The sequence below is a fragment of the Callorhinus ursinus genome, unplaced genomic scaffold (assembly GCF_003265705.2).
Source record: "Callorhinus ursinus isolate GAN/ISIS: 27379988/994484 unplaced genomic scaffold, GSC_fseal_2.0 scaffold4, whole genome shotgun sequence".
In the NCBI taxonomy this organism is placed as follows: Eukaryota; Metazoa; Chordata; class Mammalia; order Carnivora; family Otariidae; genus Callorhinus; species Callorhinus ursinus.
In genome coordinates, this window is record NW_027397066.1 from 13,543,554 (window position 1) to 13,561,629 (window position 18,076).

At 46.2% G+C, this 18,076-nt stretch overlaps 1 protein-coding gene across 1 annotated transcript in view; it reads right to left on the bottom strand.

Annotated features, from left to right (window-relative positions):
- Positions 1 to 18,076, bottom strand: part of FAM184B (family with sequence similarity 184 member B) — a 143,789-nt gene that overhangs the window by 71,381 nt on the left and 54,332 nt on the right. Inside the window, exons 2-5 of the mRNA XM_025887519.2 lie at positions 5,140 to 5,892; positions 4,240 to 4,375; positions 2,882 to 3,021; positions 2,162 to 2,368 (exon numbers count right to left, since the gene is read on the bottom strand). Coding sequence (XP_025743304.1) covers positions 2,162 to 2,368; positions 2,882 to 3,021; positions 4,240 to 4,375; positions 5,140 to 5,892 — 1,236 coding nt within the window. The remainder of the gene's footprint in view (positions 1 to 2,161; positions 2,369 to 2,881; positions 3,022 to 4,239; positions 4,376 to 5,139; positions 5,893 to 18,076) is intronic.

Genomic DNA, 18,076 nt, shown 5'->3' on the forward strand with positions numbered 1-18,076 from the left:
AGAGAAAAACAGCAAGATGGGAGACTTAGTGATAATTACATCCAAAAGGCCCTCAAAAAAAAAGGGGAGGGAAGAAAACCCCACCCCAAACCAGGAGGGAAACATAATTTATTTCTACATGATTCATTTCCCAAATGGACTCATGCCCCCTGATTAAAGCCAAAATGGCATTTAGTCAGGCTTGGCTAGCAGGTTACCAGGGCAACTGTCGCTCTGGGAGAGCCACTGTTCCTCCCACTGCCTGTGGCTCTGGATAGAGAGAGTGTTCAGCTATTTGTGTGAGCATTGGATTTGTGTGACCCCTCACAGCTCATGGGAGGAAAATGCTTTCCACACAGCTGGTTCCTGCCCAGCACAGTGGGGGAAACCATGGATTCTGGACCCAGGCTATCAGCTTTTAATACTGGCTCCAGCACTCATTGAGTTGATATATAACATCTCTGAGCCTCCATTTTCTTACCTCTAAAATATGAACACCCGTTGGGGCAGCTGGTGGCTCAGTCGGTTGAGCGGCTGCCTCCTTTGGCTCCAGTCAGGATCCCAAGGTCCTGGGACCAAGCCCCTCATTGGGTTCATCATTCAGCGGGGAGTCTGCTTCTCCCTCTCCCTCTGCCCCTCCACCTTGTGTGCATGCTCTCTCTCAAATAAATAAATAAAATATTTAAAAAAATTTTTAAAAATAAAATAAAATATGAACGTGCGTTTTGTAATCCTATTGGGAAGAATCAATGTGTTCCTAGAAATAAAGTGCTTTACAAAGTATAGTGAGCACACCCAAAAAATGAAAAATTAAAGAAAAAGTATCATAGCCACTGACTAATATTAACACACATGAGGTCACCCAGTGCACATGGTACCTAATCATAGCCGCTGTTTATCGAACTTTTACTGCCTATTGTACACTGAACTAAGAGTTTTTCTTTTTTTTTAAAAGATTTTATTTATTTATTTGACAGAGAGAGACACGGTGAGAGAGGGGAACACAAGCAGAGGGAGTGGGAGAGGGAGAAGCAGGCTTCCCGCGGAGCAGGGAGCCCGATGCGGGGCTCGATCCCAGGACCCTGGGATCATGACCTGAGCCGAAGGCAGACGCTTAACGACTGAGCCACCCAGGCGCCCCTGAACTAAGAGTTTTTATATAATACCATAAGGAATCCACAGAACAAGCCCTCAAAGTATTTATCCTTATTTTAGAAATCATGTTTCAGAGGTTAAGTCATACAGCTAGTGGACGTGTCATGACTTCGTAGACTATGACCAGTCTGGGTCTTTTGTGAGTTGGTTTATTTACCCAACACATACATTTATCAAGTACCTACTACTCCTCACCACCACACAACACTGCATTCCTCAGGGCTCTATGAGGAGCCTTTCAGCAGAGTCAAAGCTGATAATGCATGCTCTCGCAGGATAAAGAGTCTATGTTCACGATACTGATTTACACTTCATTCTTTCCCTAAAACACCACAAATGTTATTTGCTTTTCCCAGCAGACATGAAGAGATGAGGCTTTGCATTCCTTCTCAGCAGAAAGCTGCCCCCTTTGGTGGGAAGTTGGAACAGTACCCAGAGGCTGAGAATCTTCTCTCATATTGGCAAGCCACTGATTAATGACCTGCATCTGCCTATTATGTCCCAGGCATGTACTATGCTTTGTGTTTTCCACACAGATTACCTCATTTAATCCTCACAGCTACTCTAGGAGGTGCTATTATCATCATCTGCTTTATAAATGCGGAACCTCAGGCATGCAAGGTTTCCCTCTGAGGGGCCGGCGCTCAATAACCCACTGCGCTCACAGAGCTGGAGGGTGGCAGGGCTGGGATGTGGATACAGGCGGTCGGCTAGGGCCTGAGTGCTTGCTTCGTGTTATTTCTCTCCGTTTTTGCTGAGGAGACTTGAATGTTCCTCAGTTAAATTCTCAGAAGATACAATTCTACCTCATGTCAATGACTCTAGGCCTTATCTGCTCACAGCCTTAGGGGTGTCCCTGCCTCCTTCAAAACACCCTCAACTTCCTTGGTCAGACAAATAACGGAGATGTGTACACAGCAGGAGCTCAGTAAGTGGCTGAGGAAGGGAGGAAGAAATACAAGAGAAAAGGAGGGAGGTAGAGGAGAGGAGAATGAATCTGAACAGAGTCTATGGAAGGAGATCCCACCTTCTGTAGCTTCCTCCTCTCCACCTCCACCGACAAGCGAACAGACTTGATTTCTAGGGTGTGCTTCTTCACTAAGTCTTCCAGTCGCTTCACTAGCTGGTCTTTGAGATGTTTCTTCTCCTCTTCTGTCTGATGTTTGATTTTACGAAGGTCTTCTTCATATTGTTGCTTCATATATTCCGTCTCAATACTTGCCTCTTTCTTGGTCTATAAACAAGAGAAAGGGCCTTGTAAACCTGCCAGCGTGGGGTGAGGAGCAGGGAATCACCGTTTCTCTTTGGTACAACATTTACAACATTTACACACTGATAAAGCACGTAGTGCAAGGGGCCATAAGAGCCTTCACTTTATCCACCATCAGCAAAAGTCTCTTTGGAATCCTGTACCTGTGGTCACGGGATCGATATTCCAGCCCACTCTAGTGGTGTCTAAAGAATGCTTTGTTTTGATTGGGGAACAGATAGTGGGAGTCCTATGCAAGTTTCCAGTTTCCCAGGAGCCAATGATAGAAGTTGGGAGAATTCTGCTACATTCTTAGTCTCCTGATTTCAAATGGCAGGAAGTTAGCTGGAACTTCACACCCACACATCCACCCCTCAAACCATGGGACCTGCTGCTACCAAGTGGCTCTGTCATAGTTGGGGATTGGCCTCTACCTGAAGCTCATTCCAGCAAAGCCTCCTGTGACTTCTCCATTCCCAGGGCTGGGTCAGACCTTACCTGTGCCTCTGGGCCTCCTTTGGTGTACAGACACTCCTTGGGAAAGTTTAGGTCCTGCTGAGGATGGAGACTGCGGCCTTCCAGGTCATTCGCCTTCCCTAGGACTTCATTCTCTGAAACTAGCTCTGTCTTCATGTCATCTGCAAGCATAAGTTTCAACATCATTTTAACATCATTTAAAATGCCCTTGACCTTGACCTTGTGTTCAAGGTCTTCTGCAGTCACGTACCCATTCTGCTATTCGACTATTCTGCCTCCCACTGCCTGGTGGACTTCCTGCTCTGTGGCCTTCTAGTCCTCAAGCACGGTCAAAGTGGTGACTGTCATCTTTGCTCAAGCAGCATCTTGAGTTCAAACGGTTGCCCTGTTCTAGCTTCTTAAACTAGTCATCATCAAAATGTTTTGATCATGCTTTCCAGACATCGAAAAAACCATTGAGCACGTTCCTGGATATATATATATATTCAAAAGATTTAAATGTAAAAGATAAGACAAAAAATAAATATAACTAGAGATGCTCATTGTTTTCTTTCCCAGATTGTCAGGAGGTATCTCTGCCCCACTTTTGAAAACACTGCACGAAATCCTCCACACACTTCTGGTTCCTCTCCTCCTCCACACCTTTCCGGCCCATGGTGACTTCTTTCCAGGACGCTTCATTCCCCTGGTGCCTGGGCCACTGCATGATAACAAAGCATGCTCCGGGCTGTCAAGTCACCGTCCCATAAGCTCCCTGGGGGCAAAGTCCATGTTTTGTGCCTTTGTTATATCTCCTAGTATCAAGCTGATCACACCTTAGGTATTCAAGAACTTTCTGAAGAAGGAGTCTCCTCCTTCAGATGAAGGCACTCTGGAGTCAGATATGCTGAGATACACACACCTGTTCTATCACTGACCCGTGGCCTTGAGCTAGCCACTTATCCTTCCTCAGCCTCGTTTCTTTATCTGGACCACGGGAGACACTGACAACCCCCACTCACAGGACAATTGGGAAGATCTGGTAGCGTGACTGTGTGAAATGATGGGAGAAATGTGAAGTGTTGCTTAAGCGTGGAGGAGAAGCCAGTGCTGAGCAGTTCAGGCGTGTGGTGAGCCTGGTGAAGAAGTTTCTGGGGTGTAAGGGGTTCCGCTGCACCATGCCTTTACCTCTCTGCACTGTGGCAGCTCCGGGTGGCAGCTCACCCGTGCCCTGCCTGGACCGAGCTCGCCCACCAGGGGTCAGATGAAACAGCCCGCCCCTCGCTCAGCTCCCTGGCTCCCCCAACAGTCTCAGGGCTGCAAGCAGCACCAGCCAACCTGGCAGCTGCCATTCTCTCTGTAAAACAAACAAACAAACAAACTATTGCAGTGCCTCTCACCATTTTTCTGCATCACGGGACGCTCCTGCAGCATCAGTCTGTCTTTGGCAATAGCCAGCTTCTCCCCAAGTTTTTTTGCAGTGTTTTTCAGCTCTGAGTTCTCCTGCCGGGCCTCCTTGAGCTGCACGTCCAGGTCCTAAACAGACAGAAAGGGTCTCATTGCTCTGGGGACAGTTCGCTGTGGAGTCGCACAATGTGCACAGAAGTGGTGTCAGAGCTGAAAAAGGTGGGTCAGTGCATAGCAGCTGCTCTTGTGTCTGGAATTCAGGGGCTCCCGTCCATCCAACCCCTACACATCCTGATGGGCTGCGTGCCTCTGGGCACGTTATTTAAACTTTCGGTAGTGAGGATTAAATGAGATAAAGTGGGACAGAAAAAGTGCTCAAGGATTATTAAGGATATTAGCTGCGGCAACTTTCGGAGCCAGGGCTCTGTGAGTGTGCGGGGTTTGTCGGTGGTCGGTCTTGTCAGTGGTCTGGCTCTCCGCGAGAGCCAAGTCCCCAGGATGTCAGTACAGGCAGGTTGCTAGGGAATGAGCAGGGCTTTAGAATGAGGCTGGCCTGAGGTAAGAAACTTATTAGCTGTGTGCCTAGCGAGGTTAGTCTTTGAGCCTCTCCATTTCTAGACAGAAATTATCTTCTCTGTAAACTGTAGGTGTCTAAGCTCTCTGAGGTCCGGGACCCAGTCCAGCTGGCCATGTGTCTCCTACCCGTAGCCCCAGGTCTGGCACACAGTAGGAATTCCATTTGCTGACAGAATGCAGTTGAACTCAAGGGAAATAAGAGGAGTCACATGGGTAGAAGTCAAGTGCCTTGCACAGTGCCCGACACATAGTAGGCGTTAAAATTAGGGATGGTGTTTACGATCCCCTTGGAAAGCTATCAAGACACCACGCTTTACCTGCGTCCGCTCCTTCAGCTTCTGGGCATACTTCTTCAGGTCACTTATCTTGCGGCCTCTGTGCTCCAGATCCCCTTCCAGCTTCCTGACCTGGGCCTGCAGGGCCGACTCCTGGACCTGGAAGTTCTTGCGGAGGTCCGTCTCCTTCTCCTGCCACTGCCACAGGGCCTCGCTCACAGACTGCTGCATGGCCTGCCGGATGGCCTCGGTGTCCCGCTCATACGTGGCCTGCAGCTCCTCAGCCTTGCGGGCGTAGTCCTTGCTCAGCTGCTGGTTTTCCACCCGCAGCCGCTCCACCTCCAGCAGGACCTCCTGCATCTCCTGGCCGTGGCCTGGCTCTCCCTGACGGTCTGGGCCCTCCTGGGAAAGCCGGCCCCGCTGGGGAGCCTCGTGGCTCGTCAGGTGCCGGAGCCTTTTCTCATAGTCAGCCTTGAGCTCCAGCATCTCCTTGGAGAGACTGAGGACCCGCTCGGCGTGCTCGGCCTCCACCCGCAGCTCCCTCTCTTTGGTCTCCAGCCTGCAGGTGGCCGACTGCGCCAGGGCCTCCTGCGTCAGCCTCGTCTGCAGCTCCAGCGCGCTTTCCAGGGCCTGGATGCGCTGGAGCAGGGCCTCCTCCTCTGCGGGGCCCTGTTCCTGCAGGAGCCTGGCCTGGGTCTCTGCCACGGCATTCTGGAGTTCCTCCTGATGGGCCTCGCGCAGCGCCTCCATGCTGGCCTCCGCTTCGTCCTGGCGGGTGTTGAGGGCGTAAATCACCTGCAGGAGAAATCCACAGAGCCCAGTGAGCGTGAGGAGTGCGAGCGTCTGTGAGGGGCCACGTGACCGGAGATGCTCCTCCTCCGTGACAGTGACAGAGGCGGACCCCCACCACAAGCACCTGAGGAGAGGATGGGTGTGGAAGTGATTTATTGGAAACTGTCCCCAGGACAAGCCCACAAGGAAGCAGGGAATTGGGACAGGGGTGTGGTGGAAGCCAAGTGAGGACACATAAAGGTCACCGAGGGAATCTGTGGCGGAGATCCCTAGCGGACCTCTGGAGGGCCGTGGGAATCCAGCAAAGGGCTTAAAGCTCCAATTTTTTTTTTTTTAAGGTTTTGTTTATTCATTTGAGACAGAGAGATACGAAGAGAGAGCACGAGCCGGGGGAGAGGCAGAGGGAGAGGGAGAAGCAGACTCCCCGCTGAGCAGGGAGCCCAATGCGGGGCTCGATTCCAGGACCCTGGGATCATGACCTGAGCTGAAGGCAGATGCTTAACCATCTGAGCCACTTAGGCGCCCCCAAAACTCTAATGTGTGGGGAAAAAAGACCACTTTGGGACACAAAAACAAACATCCCCCTCAAAAAAACCCAACAAAACATCAGAAAATAGAATTCAGCAACGTGTAAAAAGGATTATATACCATGACCAGGTGGGATTTATCCCAGGAATATAAAGTTGATTTAACATCTAAAAATCAGTTCATGGAATATACCATATGAACAGAATAAAAGACAAAAAGCACACGGTTGTATCAACAGAACCAGGAAAAGCATCTGATAAAATACAACACTCCTTTGTGATAACAACACTCAACAACCTGGAAATGTATCCATGGTGTAAGACTGTTTCTCCATAACTTCAGGAACAAGACAGGGACACTTTGTTACCACAGAGAATGCGGGAAGGCGGGAGTGTGGTGGGGCCCAGGGACCGGCCTGAGCAACAGGTAGATGTTTACTGAAAGGGAGAAACTATAGGTAGGTCAGCCATGGGGAAGAAAATCAAGAATTCTATTTTGGACAAATTAAACTTGATTGCCTCCTGGGGCATCAAAGCAAACAGAGAAATTTCTGGAGCTCAGAGGAGGAAGCCTGAGCTAGAGATGAAGGGGGTATGGAATCAGGATAGCTTTATTGTTACTGCTGTTTGCTTGACGAGAGTCCAGAGTATATCTGCACACGTCCCTCCACGGGTGCAGGAGGGAAGGAGAAGCTGGGCAGAGGCGTAAAGAACTTAGAACAGGAGACTGAGGGAGCTCAACTTCTGTGCTGTCAGTGAGGATGGAGGGAAGGCTGTTTACGGACAGTGTGCTGATAGGGGTGGGTCATCTCGGGCTGGGGTTTTACGTGGTAAGTGTGGCAGAGGGAGAGAAGGACAACGCGGCGGAGGTGTTTTCAGGAGCTGGCAAGCAGGAAGGAGGGGGCAGAGGTAGGGTTTTGGTGGTGACAAGGTCAAGGGTGTGATGAAGGTGGAGTAGAGGGTAAGGTCACTGGACGCGAAGGGGTCAAGAGACTGAGAAATCAAGGGGCTTGGTGGGCCCTACAGGGGATGTTGAACTCACTGAAAATGACTGAAGAGGAGCTGGGCTGGTGGAGATGAGTGAGAGTCAGGGGCCAAACACTCCCCATCAGCTCCCTGGGGCACTGAAGATAGAAAACATGCTTCTGAAAAGTCCCCACCGCACAGTTTCACAGTTACAGATCCTTAACCTTTGTGAGGGGTGTGTGTGTGTGTGTGTGTGTGTGTGTGTGTTGAAGGAGGCCAAATTGCACCACTAGGGCTGACACCTGTGATACATTTAATAGCAGTTTGCCTCGAGACTGCACAACTTGAGAAAGAGGAAGCATATATCCACGATGCTGCCGAAAATCTATTTTTCACTGTCTATATGTGACCTAGCTATTGGTGGGTTGTCTGTCTCCCTCCCTAAAATGTAGGCTCCGTGAGAGAGGAGCTTGGTCTTCTTTGTTCCTTCCTATTCATCCCCAGTGCCTGGCTCAAGGTGGACCCTCTAAAAATATTTCTTAAATGGATGAGTAAAATAGCTCTTAAAAGGAGGAACCAGAGCTCTTGAACAAGATAGTCGTAAAGGTATGAGATGGGCTTGGCATCTTGTGAATTCTTGGGAGAATAAGCACTGCCTTGAGAATTGTGAATCTAACACTCTCTGATGGCAAGAACAGGGAAGGAATCCCCTTCTCCCTCCCAGGAAGACCCCCCTCCATGAAATAAAGCTGCTGTCCCCATAATTCTTCCCTCTCATCACCCTTGCACACAACTTGGCCACCTTTGGTTTCTATGGCTTCTCATGGCTTGCAACTAAGAGTGGATCTGGAGTAAGTGAATGTTGAAACTGGTATCCCAGTGGCTGTCATTTGTGTTAATAATAAATACCATTTTTCCAGAGTTTACTATGTGCCTAGCACAAGGCTAGGTGTTGTATACACATTCAGAATCTCAGGAAATCCTCAGAGCAATGTTGCAAAGTTGGTATTTTTCTCCCCATTTTAAGAATGAAAATTTGAGGTTCAGAGAAGTCTATAACTTTTGCAAGGTCACAAGAGATAAGAAATTTTGACTAACTCTAAAGCACACAGCATGGTACTACACTGCGTCTCACTGTCCCATTCAACGATTTATTCCTTTATGCATTTACTGCACTTCTCAGAAATGCCTGGCTCTGTGCAGGGCACAGAACATGCTGGTCAATAAGACAACTAAAAGTTGTGACCTCAAAAATGTTATAATTTAATGGGAGAGTCAGACAAGAATCCGTAAAGTTCCAATACCTTGTGATAAGTGCTATGACAGGGATCAGCACCAGTTACTATGGAAACACAGAGGAGGGGGTTTAATAGGAAAGAAGATTTCCCAGGAAAAGTTAGCCTTGCCTACTCAACCTTGGGGTGATCTGTTCCCTTTTACATATCAACTTGCATATGGACAAGAACAATATGACTTCTGTGTGCTGTCTCACAGCACTAGGGAGGAAATTGAGCACACCATAGGTTCATAATAAGTAGATCTATTATGATCCTGTCGCAGGTCATCAAGGATTTATGCTTTCTTTCCACAGAGTTACTGTAGGGGAACAGCCAAGAGACCACATTTTGTAGCCCCCTTTTATCTCCATGGAACCATGTTGCCTAGTAATTGCCAATGGTAGAGGTAGTGATGTCATCTTGGGGCCAACGTTGGGATTGAGGTGATGAGGAGGGTTAAGAAGGGGCATGTATTTTCCACAGTCTCTTTTTCCCATCTGCAAACTTCATGGACAGGACCCAGAGGCTTTAGAAGAAGGTAGAACACAAGATGGAAGGTACCTGGGTCCTTGATGACTGAGTAGAAGGCCATCCACCCACCAGGAGCACCACCACTGATCTTTATATAAACAAGAAATAAACTATTGTGTTGGACCTCTGAAGTTTTGGCATTTATTTGTTCCAACAGCTACCATTACCCTAGGAAAACTCACGGGATTCAGCACATAGTCATAATCCTATGATTACAGTGAAAGGATACAAAGTAAACTTGACAAAGGGAAAAGATGAACAGGGAGAGGTCTGGAGAAAAGTAGGCTCAAGCTTCCAAGGGTCCTCCCCCAGTGAAGTCCTTTCCCAGTACAATCACACAGGACTTGCTTAATTTCCTCATCAAGGAGAAATAACATTTGTCAAATATTGTTTACCAAATGAGCTCTTTAAAGGCTTAGCAAGGTTTGGGTGCCTGGGTGGCTCAGTTGGTTAAGCGACTGCCTTCGGCTCAGGTCATGATCCTGGAGTCCCTGGATTGAGTCCCACATCGGGCTCCCTGCTCGGCAGGGAGTCTGCTTCTCCCTCTGACCCAACCCCCTCTCATGCTCTCTCTCTCTCTCATTCTTTCTCTCAAATAAATAAATAAAATCTTAAAAAAAAAGGCTTAGCAAGGTTTTTACTGGGGGCTAGTCTAGTCAGGTAGGCAACTTCTATTGGCAATACCAAAATTGCAGACCCCCAGGAGGAAAGCAGGTGCTCAGCATAAATCACATCGTTTGCATAAACAGTTTAGGCATAGTGAGTCACTCTTAACAGTTTGGGTGGTGGGAAGCCTCTGGAGATCCAACTGTCCAGATGCCAACTGAGGGCTACTTTGCAAGATGACCACTCTAAGCATAAGCTGTCTTGGACCTGCTTTGTTAACTCTTTTCCGTACACCCAACACCCAACTGATAAATATTCTCTTCAGCAGAGTTGCCATGAGTAAATCTGAACATAAATGAGGTTTTCATGGTGAAGAACAAAACATCCTTGAAAAGGTTATACCATGAAATTTGGCATAGGTGATTCCACGAAGGATAAAATCACCTACTGGTGCTGGTGGTGATCTGGGAGAATGGAGTTCTGACATTCACCTATACCTGTAGAACAGAAAACTTGGCTGACGATCCTGGATATCATGATGCCACACAAGCACTCAATGAAGAAAGAACCCAAATGTCTCCAGAAATTTCTCACGTGAATCTTCTCTGTCTTGTGAAAGCTCTCCCCACATGGACACCCTTGAATTAACAGAAGATCAGAGGTAGCTGAGAAGGTATCACACTGTGGGTGGGCACACAATGTCTGAGGGCACTTTGGCATATGCATATTTACTCATGGTGTCTCGCAATTAAAAGTCCCCAAATAATCCCCATCAAGGGTCTGCTCCAATTGTTCTGCTTGGCTGAGATCCGGTTACAGGGCTCTAGGCTTTCAACAAGTGCCAGACTCACCTCCCTTTCCCCTAACATCCTTGCCCAGAAGGTTACTCCAAGGATAGTGTGTGCACAAACAAGGAAATATATTAAGATATATTTCATATCATATTATATTTCTTACCCTCTTTTAATACACATACACATTCATCTAGACCATGTTTTTTTTTTTTTACTTAACAATAGATCTTGGAGGTTATATAATTCTGTACATAAAGACAGGTCTCATTTTTATTTTTGGCTGCTTCATATGCCATTGTATGGATGTGCTATAATTTATTTTTCTGCTCCTTACTGATAGACATTGAGTTGTTTCTCCATGGTGAGTACTGATATGTTTTTTATTTCACTGTTATGAAGTGAACATTTTTTTTCTTTTTCCATTCCTGCCAGTAAACTTGAGATCTGCTCTTTGCTTATGAATGAAATTCCAGAGCTTGGCTTTAAAAGAAAAAAAAACAAAACAAAACACTCAAGTCTTCATAGCTAATACAGAATTCTAGTGAAGAGATGGAAGAAGTCTCCTCTCCCTGTGGAAGGAGAAAGAGATGCCATTTTGTGTCATAAAGCTAATTTAAAGAATTTTGAGAACATTGAAAAGCACCACACTTGTCTTCCCGTGCAACATGGAGACGTGTATGAATGTTCACGGTTGTGAGCTCTGGGGCGACTCCATGGGGACATCCCGCCTACTCTCAAGACATCCTCTTCTGTTTCTACCCTTCCACTTCCTCACTGTTGCAAGTTTGCTCTCTGAGCTTGACCTCTCTTTCTTCTCCTGGTCCAATAGTCTGTTTTAATCTTAACTCCACGTCCCCCCCCCTTGCCCTTTTTACCCTGGACCCCATGGCAAATCATCTCAACTACCTTCTTACTGACATCCTCAAACCCTCTGCCCATCTCATCTTTAGCCTCACATCCTTGGTACTCAAAAGAGCAGATCAACCCAAACACCTCAACTCTTGTCAAATACTACCAACTTGTCCTTAAGATTCCCAGCCTCTGAATCACTACATTGGACACCTGAAACTAATATAACACTGTTAGGTTAACTAATTGGAATTCAGCTAAAAAGTTAAAATTCAAAAAAGAAAAAAAGTTTATCAGTATGGATTTGAGGCCATCTGGAACATTAAAGAAGACCTTGTTAGAATGAAAAAAAGATGCCCAGTTTCATTTGTGTTCTCCACCCTGATACTTTAATCAATATGTCTCATATTCATTCCCTACTCCTTTTCCCCAGAGGGGCTATTTCAATTCTCTACCACATTTCATACGCCACATCTCTAGTTCTTGGCCCATTCCTACTCTCCTTTACGACAGTGTTGTCTCTTGCTTTTTGGAGGAGGAATAGTTACTGGGCTCCAGGGCTAGCCAACCCGGGTTGGAGTTCCAGCTTTGCTGCCTCCTAGCTGCGGACCTTGGGCAGGTAATTCAACCTCTCCAGAGCTCAGTTTCCTAACAGCAAAATGACATTAACAACAGCACCAACCTCCTAGGGCTATCCTGAGAGTCACATGAGACAACGCACAGAAACACCAGAAACCCAATAACTGCATAATTAATGTACCTGCCATCCAGAGAAAAAAAGTCTTGGATTATTAATCATGAGCTGGGAAAAAGCCAGAATATTTGGTAGGATTTAGCGCAGTGTTGGGGCCAAAACAGACTGCTGCAATTAAGGAGAGAATGGAAGGCAGGGAAAGGGAGGTGATGGATGGTTGCCATTCCTCCCCAAAGCTACTGGTGAGGGGAAGAGGGATAGAGCCGGTAGATGGGCAAACAGGATCAAAGCAAGTGGGCGGGGGCACTAGAGAAAGGCAGATGAGAAGAATTTAAAAGAAAGGAAAAGATACAACGTAATTGTTTTATTTGGAACCGCTGTAAAAAAGTAGAAGGAATTTCTCCTCCTGTATAAAGTGTCCTTTAGCTCCCTACAAACAATAGAAATTTATCCCATTCAACTTTCTCCCAGTGCACTTTGCACCATTGCTTGTTAAAGTCCTTTCCTGTCCCATCATGGACACTTAGGTGCTAGATGTTGAAGTCACATGTGAGTTTTATCAGAGTAAGGGACCTCAGCGACCATCTGCAGGGCCCTTTCTAAATTACGTAGTCCCGAGCACCTAGTACAATGCCTGGCCTGATTCGGATTCTCGGAGTGTTTACTGGTAAATAAAAGGAAGACTATGTAACGGGTGGTGAGAGACTGAAAGAATAGGATTCGGGAAGGCAGATGGGTAGAGAGGCCCTGAAGTGGGAACAGACAGGAAGCTGACAAACATAACAATGAAAACACTGGGCTTGGAGTCTCCACTGTCTGAGTGCAGATCCTGTTTGTCATTCGATGTATGGATCCAGATATATTTGCTAGCTGTCTGACCTTGCATGTGCTGTCTTGCTGGGTCTCAGTTTCCCCATTTGTACAAGGGGGAGAATAAAGTTCCTGCTTTATAGGTGACTGAAAGATTAAATGAGATATTGCTGTAAGGCATGTTGCATGGTGCCTGGTTCGTGGTAAGTGATGTAGGAAAGATGTTGGGAGTTTGGGGCCGATGGCCAAGAAAGAATTCTTGAGACATCTTTGGTGCACAAAGGTAGTTTTATGAAAGCAGAGAGACAAGACCCGTGGGCAGAAGGAGCTGCTCTGGGGTCATGAGGAGTGGCCCGTTATATACTTCCAAGTTGGGGAGAGGTTAGTGATAGCAAAAGTATCTAAAGAATTTTGGAAGCAAGGTTTCCAGGACCTTGAGGGGGCTAGCAATTGTTAGGAAAAGGTCATTTATTACTGCCTAGTAAAACCCTAGTCATGAGACCCGTCAGATGGCTATCGGTGGGTCATATGCTTGGGGGATGATTGCCAACACGTATCTTGGGGAGTAGAGATAAAGGAAGTTTCCAAAGGAATTTTTATGTGTTAAAGTAGCCTTACGGGATCTTGGGGGTCGGGCTGAGATTGCCTTTTGTCCTTAGCAAAGTATTAACATCGAGGCAGCCGAGTTCCTAGAGGAATGTCACTCTGCCTGTCTCAGGGACTTGTCAGTGGGCTGCTGTGGGTAGTAAGGACATTTCATTTTTCTTTTACCTTTGTTTCCCACATCAGTGAGCACCTGATGAGACCCAGCTGTTCCTATCATGGTTGTCCAGAGGGCACTTTAAGCGGGGCAGAGGTCTTGGTGGCAATGGCATTTCTTTTAAGGAAGGCAATATGGTAGGAGCAATGGAGCTGGCTGGGTCCTCCGGAGTGAGAGGGACCGAGACTTACCTTCCTCGCAGCAGAGACTGCTGGTGGGCCCAGTATCTGGTTCTCTCCTTCATGCTTCAAAATAGAAGCCCTAATTTTTCCATGGGCAGTTGGCCACATTGCTCAGCTTCCCTTCCAGCTCTGAGCAGCCATGTGACCAAGTTCCGCCCCGCTGGATAGAAGTAGACCTGTCATTCTTTTCTTCCAGGAAGAGTCCCCTCTATGGCTGAGCAGTCCTCTTGGACCACACAGTGGACACCAGGGGCTAAGGCTGGCAGAACAGAGCTAAGAGGAGCCGAGATCTCTGATGCCCAGTAAGGCCATGCCAACCCTGGACTGATTCCAACTGGACTGCGTTTGGGTTTTCTGTCACTCTCAGACAAACCTGATTCAGTTTGATATATATATATATATATACTTTCTGACTCTTACCTTTTTAAAATTGGTCAAGTTCTTCTCGGAGCCTCATTTTCTTGCTCGTAAAATAGACCTGGTTGTTTTTTTTTTTTTTTTAGGATCCGATAGGATTACATCGCTGAGGTGTCTGGCACATAGTAGGTACTCATTAACTGTTTCTTCCTCCTCTCTTTCCATGCTCTGCTCTCAGAAAGAAACATCTCCCCCCCCCTTTTTCTGGACAACCTACTCCTCCCGCCCTCTCCGTCTACGATTATTGAGCGGAACTGGCACAGACCCGCCCTTCCCCTGGGCCTGGTGCCTTGCTTTCTTCACTCACCACCTACTCAACTGAAACATCAAAGGACTGGCTCGAACCTCCCTTATAAATCCACCTCCTCAGTAGCAAGGCCAGCTTTAGAATCCATCAAGGGACATGAATAATTCAGCAGCCAAGAGAAATACTGAGCCAGTCGGAGCGTCTTCCTGGGGGTTTCAGAAATCCACTGCTAATGGTTTCAGCAGAGGGCCTGTGAGGGTCTTAGAGGTCTCAGAGGCTGAGAACTATAGATTTAACAAAGTTATAATTGATGTATTATGTGCATGAGATCTTGAGGAATGTTTTCCATCAAGTTTGGCGGCAGGAGTCAGAAATGAAATAAAGAAGAAAGAAAGGAAAGAATATTCATTGAATGCCCAGCGTGTCAGCTTCACTGGGTCAGGTAATTGATATAGGACTTTTCAATTAATCTTCTAACAATTCTACAAAGTGAACATTCTCATGCTTAGCCCTATTTTGTAGATGAGGAAACTGACACTGGGTGGCCTAACTCCACATGCAGGGGTGACATAGCATGGTGCTCCCAAGAAGGCTTTACTGGGCCTACTGGGCTGGGTTCTTACCACAGCTCTACCTCTTTCTAGCTGTGTGACCTCAAGTATGTGATTGAACCTCTCTGACACTCAGTCACGAGAAAGCAATGTCTCCCTCGTAGATTCGCTTGGACATTAAAATGACATAATGAACCAAAAATCCTAGCAGCGTTCCTAGCACATAGTAAACACTTGAGAAATGTTATTTGTTATTATTTTTACTATTATTGATATTGTGGCCAAAAGTCATTGAGCTAAAAAGTGAGGGTGCTGGGATTTAAACACAAATCCTTCTGGATCCCAAATTAAAAGAAATAGAACCATAACTACGTGGTTAGAAAAAAGCTGGTAATAGTCTCCTTTCAAGTTTTTTTTTTGGAGGAGGGGATTTCGTACGTTTACAGAATTTACCAGGCATGCTGCTGAGCACTGGAAAAACAGAAGAAATAAAATCATTCTGTTTAGGAGCTTAGATCAGATATGGTAGATTGTATTATTTGTCCACTTTTTTCCCGCCTTCCTTCCCCTTCCTAGTCCTGGCCCCAGTCTGTGGACCTCATTTACTTTTTCTTCCCTATTGGGCTTGGCTTATAACTTGCTTTGGCGAATGGAATTTAAGTGGACTTGTTGCAAACAGAGGCTTGAAATGTGTTTGTGTTTCGGCTTCCCCTCTTGTGCTTCTACCGTCTACCACTAGAGGAGTAGATGCAGGGTAGCCACAGTTCCCAGAATGAGACAGGCTTGGAACAGTCCGGACCCCAGTTCAAAACCTGACGCTCTCCTGGCTCAGCCAAGCCCCGCAGAGAGCCGCTGAAGAGCAGCCAGTCTGAGCATGAAATAAATCACCATCGTGGTAGGCCACGGAGATTTTAGGGTTGTTTATAACACAGCGTTATTGCCGGAATACACAAAGAGAGAGAGAGACAAGTGAGCCAACTAGTAAATTGAGGAGTATCTGAGGTGCTTTGTTAGCAGTCTGCAGGGGCGCAGGGAAAAGCACCGGAAGCAAGGGTCGCTCTTGCCCTTCCTTCTGGCACCATCCTTTTTTTTTTTTTAAAGATTTTATTTATTTATCTGAGAGAGAGAGAATGAGAGACAGAGAGCACGAGAGGGAAGAGGGTCAGAGGGAGAAGCAGACTCCCCGCCGAGCAGGGAGCCCGATGTGGGACTCGATCCCGGGACTCCAGGATCATGACCTGAGCCGAAGGCAGTCACTTAACCAACTGAGCCACCCAGGCGCCCTTTCTGGCACCATCCTTAATGGGTCACTCCTATCAACATAAAAATGTGTTGTGATTTTTATCATTAACAAAAATCCTTCTTAATCCCAGTCCCCCATTTTTCTGCAGCCCTTTATAAAGACTTCTCAGGTGCTTTGTCTATACCTCTTGTCACTAATTCCCCACATCCTCTACTCTCTTGAACCCTCTCCAGTCAGGCTTTCAACCTGACCAACCTACCAAAACAACTCAGCACCATTTTGTTAATGATCTCCATGTTGCTAAAACAATAGTCAATTCTTAGTCTCTAACTGTTCAACTTTTCAGCAGCTCTGGGCATAAGAAATCACTTCCACCTCCTGCTCAGAACAGTCTTCACTTGGCTTCCAGAATACATCACCCTCCTCCTGACCACTGGCTACTCCTCATCTGGCCAGTTCCTCCTTCTATCTCATCCTTCAAGTAGATTCCCCAGAGCTTAGGCCTCAGACTGTTTCTCTTCTCTACAAACATTCCCTGGGGATCTTATCCAACCTCATGACTTTATGCATGCTTATTTGCTAACGATTGCCAAATTTGTACGTCTAGGCCGGACCCTTCAGCTGAATGTTAGACTCATGTGTCCCGTTGCTTACTAATATCTCCACTTGGATATCCAACATACATCTCAAATTTAATTCTGGATTTTCCCCTCAAAACCTGTCTTCTCACAATAGTCTCCATCTCCCTTCATGCAATATTCTCCAACTCCCTTCTTCCAGTTGCTTAGGTGAAATTTTGGAGTTGACCAACAAGTGCATGGAAGGGTATTCATCACAACATCACTAATCATTAGGGAAATTCAAATCAAAACTACAATGAGATACCACCTCATACCCATCAGGATGGTTACTCTTAAAAAACCAGAACACAAGTGTTGATGAGATGTAGGGAAATTGGAACCATTGTGCGTGGCTAGTGGGAATATAAAATGATGCAGCCACCGTGGGAAACAGTAGGATTGTTCCCCGAATAATTAAAGATAGAATTACCAGTTGATCTAGCAATTATATTTTTGGAATTTCAATTCTGAAAGAATTGAAAGCAGGCACTTGAACAGGTATTTGTACCCATGTTTATAGCATTAGTCACAATAGTGAAAATATGTAGACATCCAAGGGGCCATCAGTGGATGAACAGATAAACAAAATGTAGTATATACATACAAATAAATATTATTCAGACTTAAAAAGAAAGAAATTCTGACACATGCCACAACTTGGATGAACCTTGAAGACGTTATGCTAAGTGAAATAAACCAGTCATGAATGGTCAAATATTGCATGATTTCTTATATGAGGAAATTAGAGTAGTCAAATTCACAGAGACAAAAAGTAGCATGGTGGTTGCAGGGGCCGAGAGGAGGTGTAGGAATGGGGAGTTATTGTTTAAAGGTATAGAGTTTCAAGAGGCAACCCACAGAATGGGAGAAGATATTTGTAAATGACATTACAGATAATGGGCTGGTATCCAAGGTTTATAAAGAACTTATCAAACTCAACACCCCAAAAAACAAATAATCCAGTCAAGAAATGGGCAGAGGACATGAGCAGACACTTCTCCAAAGAAGACATACAAATGGCTAAGAGACACATGAAAAAATGTTCAACATCACAAGCCATCAGGGAAATACAAATCAAAACCACAATGAGATACCACCTTACACCAGTTAGAA